Here is a 16,271-nt window from a genome sequence, read left to right as displayed (position 1 = left end):
TCAGAATTAAATCTTCAAAAATGAGACCTACCTATATTTCCTCCAATTTCATGTAAACTTTGGATCTGGCCTCTCATATTCTGTGATGATCCACGGCTAGGATGGAAAAACAAACTTTCAGTGTGTATTTCTGTTATAACCACTGCCTTATCACCCACCATCTATGGTAAGCAGAAGTGTGATATTTTTTCCCCTGTGAACTGCCTTATCAAAAGCAGGAACTTCTACCAAATAGACCACTGCAGAATACTGAATCTGCTACAGAGGTAGATTACTGCATCACAGTTAACTAAACCTTCTATATTAATTACTGTTAATAATTATTACCTTACAGAAATAAAAGCATTAAAGATTTATGGACAGGTGTAAGACAATTCTTTTGGGTTCTCTATGCAGCAAGTCTATAAAATATATGTTTAATGTACGTTTTTAGTAGTGATGTAACAGAGGGCAGATTGATTCTGTATAGGAACCAATTATTAAGTAAAATAAAAAGAATAAAATCAGAGGTTAAAATTTCTTTGACCAACATAACCATAAATTAGCAATTTTGAATTAGAAAAAGAGTTCTTGTAACACAATGAATCTTTGAAAAGGGAACAATCCATTTATAGTTCTGACATTGTCGTTCAGGAAAAACAAAATGTTCTGCTTTACCCACCTGTTTTCACAGTGGAATCGAGCCAGGATGTCTTTGGCTTTTGTTTGGCTGTTGAGCTGAATTGCCATAGAGACTTTTGAATGCAGTGGAGCATAAACTCTTATCACCCCCTCAGGTATGTCAGACTGCAGGTATGGGGGAAAAGTGACAGCTCCCTAAAATCGATATTCAATAGAGTAAGTCTAAGGCAAATATTACTCTACCTCCATTCAGAAGCAGTTCTGCAACTCTTTTGAGGTTGCTTGCAAAAATCAGTGTCCTGCACTCACTTGATTATTCAAAAGACATATTTACAGTCACACAAATGCAAATTTGTAGACGTAGTATAGCGAGATGCAACACAAAGGCCCAAACTCCTTGGTAAGTATCACATAAATGCATACAGAGTTAAGCCTTTGAATTGTAGATTATTTCTGTTAACATTGTTCGGTGAGCCAACAGCTTACGTAAAAACATATAAAAATTATTAGAAATATCTGTTCTTCCTTTTAAAGATGAAATTCTCCTGAGGCATAAAAATCCAGTTCTCTGTTTCCGCTTCCTATAGCTTCAACTTGATTGAAATGTGTGTACAGTAAAATATCAAAGTACCATATGGTTTCTGTTAATTTGAAATTTGACCTTGTATAGGGTTCAAACAATCATCTATGATGCTTATGCGCTCTTCCATGATTAATGGTGGATAAATCAATTAGCAAGGTTTGCATTCCAGTTCTAATCCAGTTAATACCATGCTGAGCAGAACACAATAGTCTCTCCAGTCTCTGTCTCTGTGTAATTTAGAACATCTGAGACCTGGGGATTGTGTTAAGTGCTCTCAAAATTCAACTCAGTTATCCAAACAGAGTTTGCCTCCAATTTACCCTTCATATTTCAGCTACCTGCCACAGCTACCCTCGTTTTTATTAGATGTAAAGCCAATTACTACGATCAATGGACTTGTCTTCCTGAAAGTGCAATGACCGCAGTAATTGACTCTCCTCAGAGAGAGAGCCTTTCTGTGTTCGTTCCAGGCTGAATACAACTTTGCAACACAGTAGTCTACGTCACCAATTTAAACAAACATCTCTGTCTCCATTCACAGTACCAGTGTGTCTCCTACCCACAGTATATATTGGTCAGTGCTGGCAAATAAATTCTCCAGAAAGCTGAATTAGCATGGATTCACAATTTATACATTACATTTATTTTTCTACTTTTTTTCCTGTACATTCCCTTCTGCATTTTCTCTGTTGTCTGCACTAGGCGGCTCATTCTCTATTTCTTATAATCTCTTAATTTCACTCCTTCCTTATGTGTCTTTTCTTTTTTCTTCAATACTGTTCTTCAGCAACTATAGAGTCCTTGACCATTTCTTTAATTACTTCTCTTACAATTCACCAATTTTCACTCTTTTAAACGTCCATTGAGGACCCTAAAGACTTTCTCTCCAGGTTATTAATGGTAGTTACTACATGGAAATACTATATTTAAGCTACTATAGGTACTGTATATGTTGTGCACGTAGACACAACATTCTTTGTTGCCCAAATTATATGTTGAACCTAATATGTAAGTAAGTTTATTTTAGTTGTCTATCAAAGCAGCATACCTCAAGTAACTTCCTAATCTCCGTATCTAGGCAGTGGAGAAAAGTTGGTGGCTTTAAGATCTTCAAAGAAAGATTTTTCTATCAGATTTTCCTAAGTTGGAACTGCAGCTGGAACCCTGGAAATCCTCAAAAGTACTGACCTCTCTCCTCTGACTATACAGGGAATAACAACACAAACTACTTCATTGGGCGCTTAACATTTAGACCCAATTTAGGTGTCTATGGCGGGCAAACTGGATTTGCTTTCCACCTAGGAAGTTAATGCAAAGCTCTAAAACTAAACCTTGCAAGGAGACTATCAAGTGGCCTGAAGCAGGGCATGCATAAATTCAGTTAATCCTAATACAGACTATTCTACTACTCAGCTACAGATCCATGCATTTGTTGAATATCTACAGATCATTCCTGTCAAGGACAGTCCCCATATAACCATTTTCTTATGAAACAGGTTAAAAAACAGCATGTGTTTGTGAACAGCTTACAGCTTGGGCTGCCGGAAATCATTCTGCCTTCCTCACCTCTTCTCATCAATTCCCAAAGCTTTGTCTTATCAGGATGTTGGACTGAGAAGCACATCTTTCAAGATAGCTCCCTAATCAGCTAATTTTATATGGCAAAATTTCCTCCCTGCCCCCAGTAGTTTTCATGAGATAAAGGAGGGAGGCCCATTAAAGCTGCCTTTGAAAACTATCTTTTTATCACACCTCTGGTCTTTCAGGTCTCTCCCGTTCCATGGTCTTTCTCCTCAGAAGTTTTCTCACTCCTTTGTCAAACATCAGCTGTCTCTTGCTGTTGTTCATCGCTGCCTCATTCATTTTTCTCACTTGGGAAATCAGGAAAGATGGGACCTAAAGGGAGGAAACCAGATCTAAGAATAGTCATTTCCCCCCCAGCATTGCTGTTGGGTCTTTAGAAATGCACCAAATTTTAGGCAGTAGAAATTCTATTTATTCCTAGAAGATACATGCAAATTGTAGCTCTCTCTAGCAGCCTACAGTTATTCCTTCGGTGACACTGTAGATCTTCATGCCATATGAAACTCTTAGTGATGTTTGAAGTTGCAGGAGCTTCATTAGGAGGTAGTCTTTGCAATCCTCATCATACCCTCCTTTTTGAGGAAACAAACTGAGACTGCCAAAATCTTCATGCTAACCTTCAGCAGCTCAACAAGTAGTACACACTTTTGGTCTCATATTGCTATGGGCTAGACTCTAAACAGACATTTAATCTCACTCAAATTTAGACATATCACCTAGACATCTAGATTAAATCTCTTATGCATTATTCTGTACAAACAATGGTGTGGGACAGGTCAATTCATGCTAAAATAGATGACTCAGGTAAGTGAGGTAACTCAATCCACAGATATCTGTCACCCTATCTCATTTTGGATGTCGAAGACTTCAGCCAGTTTCCCAAGAACAGCCAACTGTTTCTTCTTGGAAGTTCAGTTTACCCTGATTTCTGCAGAGCTCCTGCATATAGCAAAATACTGGCCTGAACTGGAGCCCTAAAGAGGGAACCAACATTACTCACTGTCCACAGGATGTCCTGGTACCGAATTAACAGCCGTACGATGTGTGCTGTGGTGGCAGCTGCTTGCATTTCTTGTTGGTTTGCACGTTTCCCTTTGTAGATGAAGAGGTTTGGTGCAACAATCATAGAAACATTCCACAAATTCATCTTGTTTTTCCCTTCATTAGCAACCACCTTCTTCAGGAACTGAAGAAAGGCCTGGAAAAAACCAACACTTGTTGAGTCTCATGAAATAATTTGCTTCTGAAATGCAACACTTTTAATTGCACAACATGTCAGGCTCAAAAGCTGCTATAATTGCACTTAAAGGTGAAATTTAGGTTTTTTTGGGTTTTAATTTGGATTACTCTGTTTGGTAGAACCACCTGTGTCAATCACAGAGGAACAGTTAATGCTATCAAAATACACATTAATAAATTATATATCACGTAGAGCATAATCCCAAATTTGCAAGTTAAGTACAATGTCTACGCTAAGGTACTGAACACTATAGTGGAGGAAAGATGTACGGGTATTGCAAGGGAACAGTTCTTCATAGATTTCCAAGTGTCCATTTTGATGTATCTAATCAATGCTTTTTATATAACAATCACCAGGGTGATCGGTCTTTCTTCAAATGTGCACCAGTCCCAAATGTGATTTGAAAAATTTCTGCCAGCAACCCCCAAACTTTTATTTTGGGATGATGAAAACAAGAAGAGCTCTGTTGTTATTCACTGATGTTACTTCTGCACATGCATGGGAGAGTCAAAGGAAACTCATTTCCTTTTTGGGTAGTTTGTTCAGAATTTTCTTTGAGTGACTGAATAGGATGAATTGCAGCTGTGGTTAGAGTTGAGGTCTACCAATGAGTCCTTTTGCAATACTGTTATGGTTTCAGCTGGGATAGAGTTAGTTTTCTTCCTAGTATCTGGTACAGCGCTGTGTTTTGGATTTGGGATAAGAATAATGTTGATAACACACTGATGTTTTAGTTGCTTCTAAGTAGTGTTTACACTTAGTCAGTGTAATCTTTAGTTTCTCAGGCTGCCTGGCCAGTGAGGAGCCTGGGGATGCACAAGAACTTGGTAGGGGACACAGCCAGGAGAGCTGATTTCCACTGACCAAAGGGATATTCCATACCATATGGCGTCATGCTCAGTATATAAATGTGGGAATACTGATCTGGGACTGCTGTTCAGGGGCTGGCTGGGCATCAGTTACAAACAGTGGTGATCAGTGGTGAACAACTGCATTGTACATCACTTGTTTTGTATATTCTAATTATTTTATCGTTATTATTTTCCCTTTCTTTTCTGCCCTATTAAACTGTTTTTATCTCAATCCATGAATTTTTTTTTTTCAAATTTTCTAATCCATCCCACTGGGCAGGGGGAGAAGGGAGGGAAGCTGTGTGGTGGTGTGCTGGTAGTGGCTGGGGTAGAGTTAATTTTCTTTGCAGTGTCCAGTATTGGGGCTATGTTTTAGATTTGTGCAGAACACAGTGCTGATAATATAGAGATGTTTTTGTTATTGCTAGCAGTGCTTACACAGAGCCAAGGCCTTTCCTGCTTTTTTGTACTGTCATGTTGGTGAGGAGGTTGCAGGTGCATGAGAAGTTGAGAGGAGACAAAGTCAGGACAGGTGACTACAACTGACCAAAGGGATGTTCCATACCATATGACATCATGTTTAGTATATAAAGCTGGAGGGGGAAGAAGAAGGAGGGATGGGACTTTTGAAATGATGGCATTTGTCTTTCCAAGTAACCGTTGTGCGTGATGGGGCCCTGCTCTCACGGAGATGGCTGAACACCTGCTTGCCCATCAGAAGTAGTGAATTCATTGTCTTGCTTTGTGTGTGTGGCTTTTGCTTTTCCTATGAAACTGTCTTTATTTCAACCCATGAGTTTTCTAGCTTTTACCCTTCCGATTCTCTCCCTGATCCCACTGGTGGGGGCGTGAAAGAGCAGCTCTATGATGCTTGGTTGATGGCTGGGGTTAAACCACAACAGGTGTTTAGCTGTCTCCTGTGTTAAACCACAAAACCCATACCATTCAAACCACTGCCTTTGTACCCTGACATTGCAATTAAAACATTTTTACAAACCCAAGAATTACAAAATGGAAACTGTGTTGGAAAAATTTCTAAAATCTCATTATAGATAGCAAGTAGAGATGCATAGTGAGTTTTGCCATCACTTCTATTTTTGTAAAAAATAGCCTAGTAATAATTAAGACTACTCCTCTAGCATATGTTTTCCACATGCAGCTCTATACCAAAATGAATTTCAGCAGCAGAAAAAAATTCTTTACAGAGCACTACTAGAAGACCTCCAGATGCTTTAAAGAGGGTTGTTCTTGTCCATCATTACTGTATTTAAAACTACAGGTAAAGAAGGCACCTGAACTCATAAAGTTATATGTAAACTGACTAGTGGGAGACTTTCAAAGGTGGGGGACCTGCATGGTCCTGATAAGCAGAGGACCTGATGAAATGTCTGGGGGCTCCCAGGCAGCTTGTTCCCTTAGGTTTCCTTTATGTAGAAACAAGCCCGAAGATGCAAGCAATGTCTCCTAGGGTCAGGACATAGCTGCAGTCAGATTTGGGAGCTCCCAAACACCCAAGATGCTTGAAGCCACTGTGTCTGTATCAGGAAGTAGTACAGCGGGGTGGGCATGGGTTTGTAAGGCCAGCCAACTGAGGACGAGATCCTGACATCTGTGCTACAGATATACATTTTTACTTTGGACTATTTCCAATCTGGTCCAGTGCTCCAGAAGCCCTTCAGTCCTGGGAGTGCACTAGGGCAAGTTCCTTGAGGGCAGCTTCTCATTTAAATTAATCCTGGAGAATTTCTTTTATACAGAAAACCCAGAAACTGGACTTTTTTTCTCCAAACTATGTGAACTATGTGAGAAACACGCTTATTTGAAATGGGTGCTCCAGAATAAACGATGCCTGAGACCCAGCAGTTGGGTACCTCCAGCAACTGTTTCTTAATTGCTTGTAAAAGAAATCACAGCCAGGGAATTGGAACATCTTTTCAAGGAGATGTTAAAAAACATGGATGAATTCTTTCCTGGTGAATCTTCTGAAAAAAAAATGTGTCTCATTTAAAAGTCAAAAGCACCACAGATGGCAGGTGATACCAAACAAAGAACTTACCTTGGCTGTATCTCTGTTGGCTTCAGGCAGCAGCATGATCAACAGATGCAAAGCTTGTAGCTGTAACTTGATCTTGGAGATTTCTAAGGATATGAATAATTAATATTTTTGAAATCCCAACTGCAATTGGTTTGTTCAAAAACCTTGTGTGTCAGCAGTTCTAGAAATAACAGTTAGTGCCTGGTTGAGACTAGCATGTTTAGGTGTTGTTTAGGTGTTGATTTTATATTTTCCAAATATAAAATATAAAATCAATTTAATGAGTGGAGTTTTCCTCATCCCCTTGGATGTTTGTCATATGGGGAGACAAGGCTCTACAAAATTCTGTCTACATAGTAACAAGCCAGTATTTTTCATCACTAGCTAGTTTCTCTTAGATATTTCTGTATTTGTTGTAGGGAATAAAATAGTTCCATTCCGCACAGACACCTCCTGTTCAGTCTTCTCCAAATGGCTAAGCCATTGTAACTGCATGCAGTCTGGGACTCTCAAGGAGCACACTCAGGTATGTGAAGGTTACAGGAAAGAGACACCTCCTTCTGCCCTGTAAACTACCTAATGCAGACACTGAAAACTTGGCTGCAATCTTAGGTAAAGTTCCTCAGTTTTCTGTACCAAGTTGCCTAATTAATTCATCATCCTGAGAGTTTCACTCTGTACTAGCTCAAGTGACTTTACAGTGAAGTCATAGGTATGGCAAGGTACAACTGCATTCTTCCTGGAAGAGAAATGAACAAAATGTACTGAGAATGAAAGAGTGTATGTATACTGAAAACAAACCTGACTGCCTGAAGCTTTCTGTGATCACACATCTCTGTACCAGTATTCTGACCTGAACATAAACCTTAAGAGAAATAAAATCAATCCAAGACAATATTGGCTAAAGGGCTGATTTTGAGTTCACCTTGCAAAAATTTTCATTTGTGAAACTTATAACTGGTGTGAATCAGAGTCTATATATGAAAGTCATTTCTCAGCCATTGTTTACTCATAGTTTTTAAATTTTACATTAAACAGCTGTGTTATTCATACAATACGCTTATACTACTAGCTAAATGCAGATACTTTTTTCTATTTGAAAACAAAATCTTGCAGAAAATTCAAATGTTTAGGCAGTGCACTGGGCATGTTTTTCTCTCTACTTCAGAGAGAGAAAAAAATCACATTTTTTTTCTCAGTACTTCAGAAAGAGAAAAAAAATGTAATGTCTACTCTTCCATTTTATCTAGATCAGTCCACACTAACTCCATTTCCACATACTTTCCACTAGCGTGATGAAAGCAGGCAGATATTCTACTGTGAAGAGTGGGCTTGGGAGTTCTCTTATAAACATTTTCAGCAGTCCCGCTGCATCATTATTTCGTACTTGGTCCCAGTCAAAAGTGTCTTCGTAAAATTTTGCCTCAAGTTCTTGATGGAGATTCTGAAAGATAAAAGAAACGTTTGGCCTTTAATCATTGTTGCTGACCCAGCAGTTTGCCATCACTTCAGAAGTCCCATTACAAAGAGAATGCAGGTTTTGCACAGCACTTGAACTAAGGTAGCCCTAAACCACTGGCAGTCTTACACCCACATGGAGTTAAGAGCAGGTTAGCAAATCAAATTCCTGGGGATATTTGGCAATCCAGGCTAAATATGGTTTGCTGTAGCTAGATTTCTGCCAGTGACCCCTTTGAACCATCTTAAAGCAAGACAATGTTGTGCAATGTCTTAGAAGTAGAAACAGAAAACTCAGTTAACCGGGATCTTTTTAACACAGCTGTTCTTTTTGTTTAAAACACTCTCCAGAGGTTTTGACCCTTAAATCACAAAGGAGTGGTGTTTCTTCCTCACTGCTAGTGAACTCGCTAGATAGACTGTTGGCATCTGAATTCATGTGCCTTTAGCAAATGGCTTTAACTTTGTGTTTTCCTGTCTTTAGAAGGAAATTTTATGTCAGAATAATTATAGTTAGATTTGGTCAAAGTGCAGGAAAATAAAGGTATCAAACCATTACTGTCAGAAAAACCTTCACTTAAGGCATAAACCCCCCGAACCCCTAAAACTCAAAAAACACAAGAGAGGTCTAAGAATTGCTGATTATACCATTTTAGATGCCCATTTAATCCTCTTGTTCTACTATGTAAGCTGCATAATAGAGGTCTGTTTAGTTCTGGAGGGTCACTAATCAGAGTTCAACACACGTGCGAATGGGAAATACTTAGCAAGGTTCCTAGTAGGAACAGAATTTGGCTTCAAACCCAGATGACTGTTGGGAAAATGCAAGCTCCTCAAAAAATTGTTGAGTTAAAATGATTGAAGGATGCTATTGTAATATAAGGATATCCACAAATAACACAGCTTTCACAATTATTACTGGCCAAACACTGTCTTATCCATAGGAGGGTGGTTGCTGCCTTTTATGAGACCATTTATGACAAAATTGTATCTGTAGCAAATATTCAGGTTTCAGATCATGTTTTTGTCAAATGTTCTTTAATATTATGCAAAAAGTTTAGTCTGCTCAGGCAGAAAAGCTTTTAAAAATGAATTCTGTTTACCACGTCTCACATGAATGGAAGGAAATTACATATCAAATACAGTCACATATAATGAAGTAGAATGGCTGCACAAAAGGAAGTAGAAAGTCATTCAGGATTTGGCATATAATGTTACAGTCTCATTTTTACTAGCACATTTAACTGGTTGTAATCTGGGCTATCTCAGCTTCCTCTGTATTCACATCCTTTGCACATAATCCATACAAACACCTAGACTAAATTCTTTCCTGGTAATTGACTGGGAAATGTGGAACAGAAATCCTCACCTCATCAAAAACACAAGAGGACAGATATCTACTCCACATTTTTCTGCTGAGAACTGGGAAAAAGCCGCAGAAAGAGAAAGCAAGATCTTTGAAACACAAACATTTTATATATATATATATATATACAAGCAGGTAAGAATATATTTTATACACCCAATTCCCTCCACCCCCCATATATGTATGCATCTAAATACTTCTAAAATATGTGTTTGCAGTTTTTTTAAAACATGATTGACCCTACACTAGACCATCATACATTTTTTGTTCACTGGAACTTCTGCTACAAACCAGATTACGGAGGAAAACTTGTATTTCTTTATTCTTTGTTTTATAGAACAGTAATCACTTCCATACGCCTTTTCTTTCTCCAAACAAGACTGAAATAAAGTTGGAATACCCTCAAATCCTAATGTCATAATAATGTATGAAGGCTTTGAAGGATGAAATCTGGATCTGCTTTGAAAAAATCTCTCTTGCTCGTTGGCTCGTTGGACAGACTTAAATAAAACCAAAACTCAAATAATTTACAACTTTCATATGGGCAGTTTAATTTACCACCCAGTATAAGAGAGTTACATATAAAGTCATACCTTATAGCAGCTCCCTGGATATGGGCTGTGAATAAGAAGTGAACAATACACAGGACACCGTACACAAAGAATATGAAAATAATTGAATTAGAGCACAGCCCTGTGCTGTAATCTCCCTGAAGAGGTTGGTAAGATTTGAGATTGTGTGAAATAACATTTAAGCATTCATATGAAAAAAGGAGGAAGCTGAAAAGTACAGGGCAAATTAGGAACTTCCTTCTGCAAGATGTGGCACTTTTCAAGCCACTGGGTACTTTTATCAATCCACAGAGTCAAAGGAGCTGGGATACTACTGCCTATCTTTGGTGTGTTTCACGTAATGTTACTTTTCCGTGTACAGTCATTTTTTATGATTCGCAGCCCCAGCCAGTTTAGCAATCCCCAACATTTGTATGGCTGCCACAATGTTGAGACTTCCTACCCCAGAAAGCAAGGCTAACTTTCTTGAGGATGAGAAAGTGGGAGTAAAATGCACTATAAGGTGTTTCTTAAACCAGAACAAAAAAAGCCTAGGGGGAAAAAAAAAAAGGCAAAAATGTGGGAATGAGGTAGACACTACTAAGCCCAGAAAAAAACACCAACCCAACAAAAAACACCTTGTTTTCCTAATTTGCCTGTGCCAGCTTCCAGAATCAAGTTAGTCTGGAGAAACAATAGCAAGCATTACTGCCCCACAATGTCAAGAGACTGGGTACCAAATATCCTGTGTTCACAGCTCGAAAACAGCCTGTGAAAATGCAGTACTTCAGGCTGCCAGCAGTGAACATATGCCAAGTTTCTCTCACTTGGAATATGAAATTGTAAGATCACAGAAGATAAATGAGAAATAAAATGCCACAGAGGTTAAAAAGACATAGAATAAGATCTTTATCTGATGTTCACTGAGTTTAGCAACTTTGAATTTCTGAAATAAATTAAAACAGAGATAAGATCATAGCAATTTTGGATGACAGAGATAAACTGAAAGGATCCCTCAATGTTTCATGGAGAAAAACTGCATTCAACATCAAGACTGTGCTTTATATAGAACACTAACTAAAGAAAGCAATGGACCACATGTTCTGTGCATTACTGGTTCCCAGGAACCAATCTGACCTTTCACTGGCAGGAGAAGGAGCCAGACACATCAGTATTTATGTGCAGTGTCAATTTATGTGTGTGATGTATTATTTTACATAGAGTCTGCAGTCCAGAAGATGGAAAACTGGCATGAGTGTGTACCTTGACTCTGGAGGCAGATCCAGGAACCCGTAGAATTCCTTCAGTTTCCAAACCTGTTTCCTCAAGCTTGAGCAGCAACTGAAAGACAACAAAACACTCAGAAGGGAAAATACTCAAAAGCACTTAAGAATACTATTCACTTTTTTTTCAAACTTGGTATCCTTGAAACTAATTTGAAAAAGATACATTTCTATGGAATTTGCTCATGAAAAGATGCCAGCTCATGTAAATAAACCTGCCTAATTTGTTCTCCATATTCCCGAACCTGAAATAAGGAGTATGCAGCGTATGGAAAACTGCTAATGAAATAGGCCCCTCCGTCCTAGACTTGAGAGTTGTCACTGCTATAGAACAATTAACACATAAATGTATTATTAAAAGAGCAGATACCCTGGGTAAAATACAGTGGTGTACTGAAGGAAAAATAACCTCTGAGAAATGTTGAAGTATGCCCCAAGAAGCACAATGGAAAGGTCCATAGATAACATATGTTTTTGGGGACTGAGAACTCAGATTAGGAAATGATCCTAGGATTTTTTATTTTGAAATTTCTGTGAATAGAGGAATAAGCTTTCCATTCTAATTCTTTATTAGAAAAATAAATATGTTTTCATTTGACATAATTTTGAACATTGGAAAAAAATAGTTTCCTAGCATTCAATCATACAGCTCTGGATTTTCACCACCAGATCTTCTTCCCACCCTAACTTGGATTCTTCTAATTTCCCATGGTATTTTGACAGGGGAGCTGTGGAACTAAATGCCAAGTCATGTAAATGTTCAAGTTGTGTCAGTCTTTCCCCTGACACTCCACACCACTTTCCCTTTTGTCAGTATTTACAGGGAAATTTGTTGTAATTGCACATGTACTTGTGTCTGTGTACCTGTCTCCAAGACATCCACTAGATGTCATTGTACTGCCAAATGGCTCATATAAGTGTTGTCTTGTCATACAAACCTCAATGAGAAGATATCACTTCTATTCTGGAAATAATAGCTAAGTAATACCTACAGTTTAAATTAATGTGCAATTAAAGCTCCTGAGACAACTCACATCTGCCATTTCTGCACATACATAATTTTGCCTGGCTCTCTAGTTTAACAAAAAAGGGAAACAGAAAGACATTTTTTTCCTAAAGTTTCCTGTGTGGTTTCATATCATTACAAAAATAAAATGAGGTCCCCACCACAGATAAAACACACAAAAGGAGTAAATTTTGTCTCCTTGTCAAGAGGTTTTCAAACCACAATATACAGTCAGACAGCCTGTACGCACCCGCAAGCCTGTAAAGCCTGCATCTTCTCTCATCTGATGACTCATTTGAGTGTCAATGCAAACGACAGAGAAGCAAATCTTATTGTCCAAGCAAGCTGAGTTATACTCACTTTTTGGAAGATAAGGGGAACTTTTATTCCAGGAACCTTCTTTTGATCGTTCTCCAGCAGCACAGTGAGAGGGACTCCGAAAAGACCATTCTCTTAAAAATAATAACAACAAATGTGAAAAAAAGGAAACACAGCCTCGTATGCGCCTTCTTTGCAACGCTGATCGACACACAAGTGGCTGCAAAGGGGATGCCGTAGCACAGTACCTCGTCCCCGCACTCTCTCTGCACGGTTCCTCTTCAGTTCCACCCCCAGCGCATCGTAGAAGGCTGTCAGCTCAATCAGGGAGAGGTAGCGGATCTTCTTCATGTCTTCAGGGGAGAGGTCTCCAACCTCTGTCAGTCCAAACCGGCTTTTCCGAACAACGAATTTCTACAGTAGAGATGGGTCGCATCTTTATTTGCACAAAAATTGCAAGGAGTGAATTTTTGTTTTGAAGGAGGTGCCCATATGTGATAGGAAGTCATGTTAGGGTAGATGGATAACAAAATAAAGATGAACTATAGCTCTGTATATTGGCCTGGTATGATGACATCATTTGTGTCCACCTGAACATAAAATTGAGCTTCTTGCTCACTATGTTCCCTTGCAGTTTGACTGGGAAGTGGTGTTGGAGCACCTCTGTGCCTGTACTCCAGCTAGGACAAATGAGTTACAAACTACTTTCAAACTTTTGCCCTGTTTCAGCAGGATGCAACATTTTGCTCTGCTTCTGCCTTCCCCAAAATGTCTGTTCCCCCCAAATGCTGTTGAAGTAGCTGACACAGTTCATCATGGATATGGTTGTGTATCAATCATGTGTCTGTAACAAACACATGCCTGCTTAGCACAATGCTATTAATTTATGAGGTCTAACAGAAGAGTTCAAACTAAAGACCTGTGGAAAAGCCCAGAAGCAAAATTACTTAGTCCTCATGCCAACCTGCCAATTTAATGGTATTTTTTATTGCTTAAAAAGCATTTGGGCTTAGAAGCAGGACTCCCAACAGCTAAGAAATAATTTATTCAAGTAGACTTGAACTAAATGATACTGAGGAATTTGAGGGCATGTGAAGATTTCTACATGTTTTAGAAACTGCAGTGTTGTAGACCGGAGCCAGGAATGTTGCCTCATGACAGACACATTTGTACAAATGTCAAAAAGAACAAATACCCATCAGTTTCTAACATAACTGTTAGACATAATAACAAAGTTAGAGAAAAAAACATGCTTTTCAAAGATCTTTGGTATTGTATGTCTTTTTAATTTAATTGTACTTTAAAAAAATGTTAGAGATATAAACAAATAGTATTACAAATCATCTCCTCCCTTTAGGGATCTGCGTGGAAACCCAGCCTTTAATAATGTTTTGCTTCTGGAGATTTCAGCCCAGTCTTTCTTTTTTTTAAACAAATTTGTACTCGATAGGTTTAAACCATCTTTAAATGAAGCCAGTTAAACTAATTAAATAAAAAGCAAACAAAAAAAATTTAAACGTACACCAGATTTCAAAAACAAGAGACTACAAAGGACATCTAGATCATGTAGTTTAGGACTTCCTAAATTATACTGCACATGGTCAAAAGGGGTTAATAATAATTGGGGCAGAAAGAGTTCAGGGAACAGAATAACTAATGAGCATGCTGTCTGTAGCATTTTAGCCCAGAATATTCCTTTTGTTGAACAGAGGAATTCCACAATTCCACTGGTTCCAGTGATGCAAAAAGTCCAAAAGCAGTCAAAGCACAATAAATCACCTTGAAAATAAGAAAAAAAATGAGATAGTACACGTATATTTTCTGAGGGGAAAGCGAAAAGGTATGTTTGCCGGTGAAAAAATTCCAAACACTCAAAACTGATTACAAAGGGTGCTACAATGATTTTCCATGGTGGCTGTTTGAGTCCTAGGGTCACTATGATGTGATGCTGTGGTTAGCACAAGGTTTGGGGCTGGGCCTCTTTCTTCTGTCTTGTGTCACAATTTTCCAGTGGTTTTTCTTATGAACAGTCGTGTCAAAATATGCATCACTGAAGGAGGCTGTGCTATCTTGAAATTTGATTACTAATGTTTTGGCTAAGGACCATGTCTGATATATTTTGTGATGTTGTTTCTATGTGGAACTATGTAGTGTATTCAGATGGGTCTGATATGCTTACTGACTCGCAGCTTTGTAATATCTTTGACTAAGTCACATGGATTATGGTCCCGTGTTGGGGAAACTGCATGTAATGCTATGCAGCCAGGGTTGTTGAGGTGGCCATTCTGGGAGCTGCATGGGACATGCTATTTTATGACATACAATATATCTTTGTGCAGCTCTGTATATGCTATCATGACGTTGGTTATGTTGTCAGACCTGCCCTGGAGAAAGTATGATGTTGCACAGTCTTTAGTCTAGCCCCATTGGCCCACCATGGGGAAGGAGGGACAGTCCTCCAGGGTATAGGTGGCTGGTTGCTTGGTGTAACAGGGCAAGAGGTGAGGCCCATGACAGTCTGAGTCATTATGGGAAAAAAACAAATACCATGAGTGACAGCAGATGAAGTACGGGGAATGCCAACATCAACAGCTATGACTGTTGACTTTATTCAGAAATCTCTCTCTGTAATGATCTTTCTTATTTCTTGTGTACTCATGAACTCACAAAATGATGTCCTGTATGCAGAGTAGTTCAACCCCAGCACAAGACTGGCTTTTTCTAAAACTAATCGATTATGAATCCACAGATCCATGATATTCAATGTGGCATCTTCACTCTTTGTCAGCAGTTTCCCTCCTCTGTCAACTGCAAATTTTCTGAGCTGTTGCAGAGAACAATTTGTGTGTGTGCGTGTGGTAGTAAAGGCCAAAATTATGATGAACGCAGAAATACCCGTACTTTCCACAGGACACCAAGTTATCCCCCCCAAAAAACCCCAAAACAACCAAGGACACAATAAAACACAGGGATTTCACACAAGTTGTGTAATCTACTTGGTGTCTTTTGACAAGCAAGCTTACTTCTGCATCTCAGCTTCTTCCTTGGTAGAGTCTGAGATGGACAAATGAACGTCTGTGTGGATTATAACAGCTTCAGATTAGTTCAGGATCTCAGGACATCATGACACTCAGGAAATGCTTCCAAATAATTTACAGCTGACATCATACATGTCACTAAAAAGGTGGCATATGAAGCACTAAACTAATGCTTCCAGTGATGGAAGTTGTGAGGGCTGATGGAAGTAGAAAACAGATTTCCTTGACTTCACGAAATAATTCCAGATAATGACAAAACTGCTCAGTGTATGTCTGGTTGGATGATATGGTAAATTTTTCTTTAGCCATTCATATAGTATTTCCTATAGCACTGAAT

At 38.7% G+C, this 16,271-nt stretch overlaps 1 protein-coding gene across 1 annotated transcript in view; it reads right to left on the bottom strand.

Annotated features, from left to right (window-relative positions):
• ARHGAP28 (Rho GTPase activating protein 28) overlaps positions 1-16,271 on the bottom strand; it is a 76,422-nt gene that overhangs the window by 5,755 nt on the left and 54,396 nt on the right. The window contains exons 6-14 of the mRNA XM_064656515.1: positions 13,145-13,310; positions 12,939-13,030; positions 11,553-11,630; positions 8,196-8,358; positions 6,936-7,018; positions 3,789-3,986; positions 2,957-3,100; positions 662-816; positions 32-96 (exon numbers count right to left, since the gene is read on the bottom strand). Of these exons, the coding sequence (XP_064512585.1) occupies positions 32-96; positions 662-816; positions 2,957-3,100; positions 3,789-3,986; positions 6,936-7,018; positions 8,196-8,358; positions 11,553-11,630; positions 12,939-13,030; positions 13,145-13,310 (1,144 nt within the window). The remainder of the gene's footprint in view (positions 1-31; positions 97-661; positions 817-2,956; positions 3,101-3,788; positions 3,987-6,935; positions 7,019-8,195; positions 8,359-11,552; positions 11,631-12,938; positions 13,031-13,144; positions 13,311-16,271) is intronic.

This window comes from Pseudopipra pipra, chromosome 1 (assembly GCF_036250125.1).
Source record: "Pseudopipra pipra isolate bDixPip1 chromosome 1, bDixPip1.hap1, whole genome shotgun sequence".
NCBI classification, from domain to species: Eukaryota; Metazoa; Chordata; class Aves; order Passeriformes; family Pipridae; genus Pseudopipra; species Pseudopipra pipra.
This window is presented reverse-complemented; position numbering and strand designations above follow the sequence as displayed.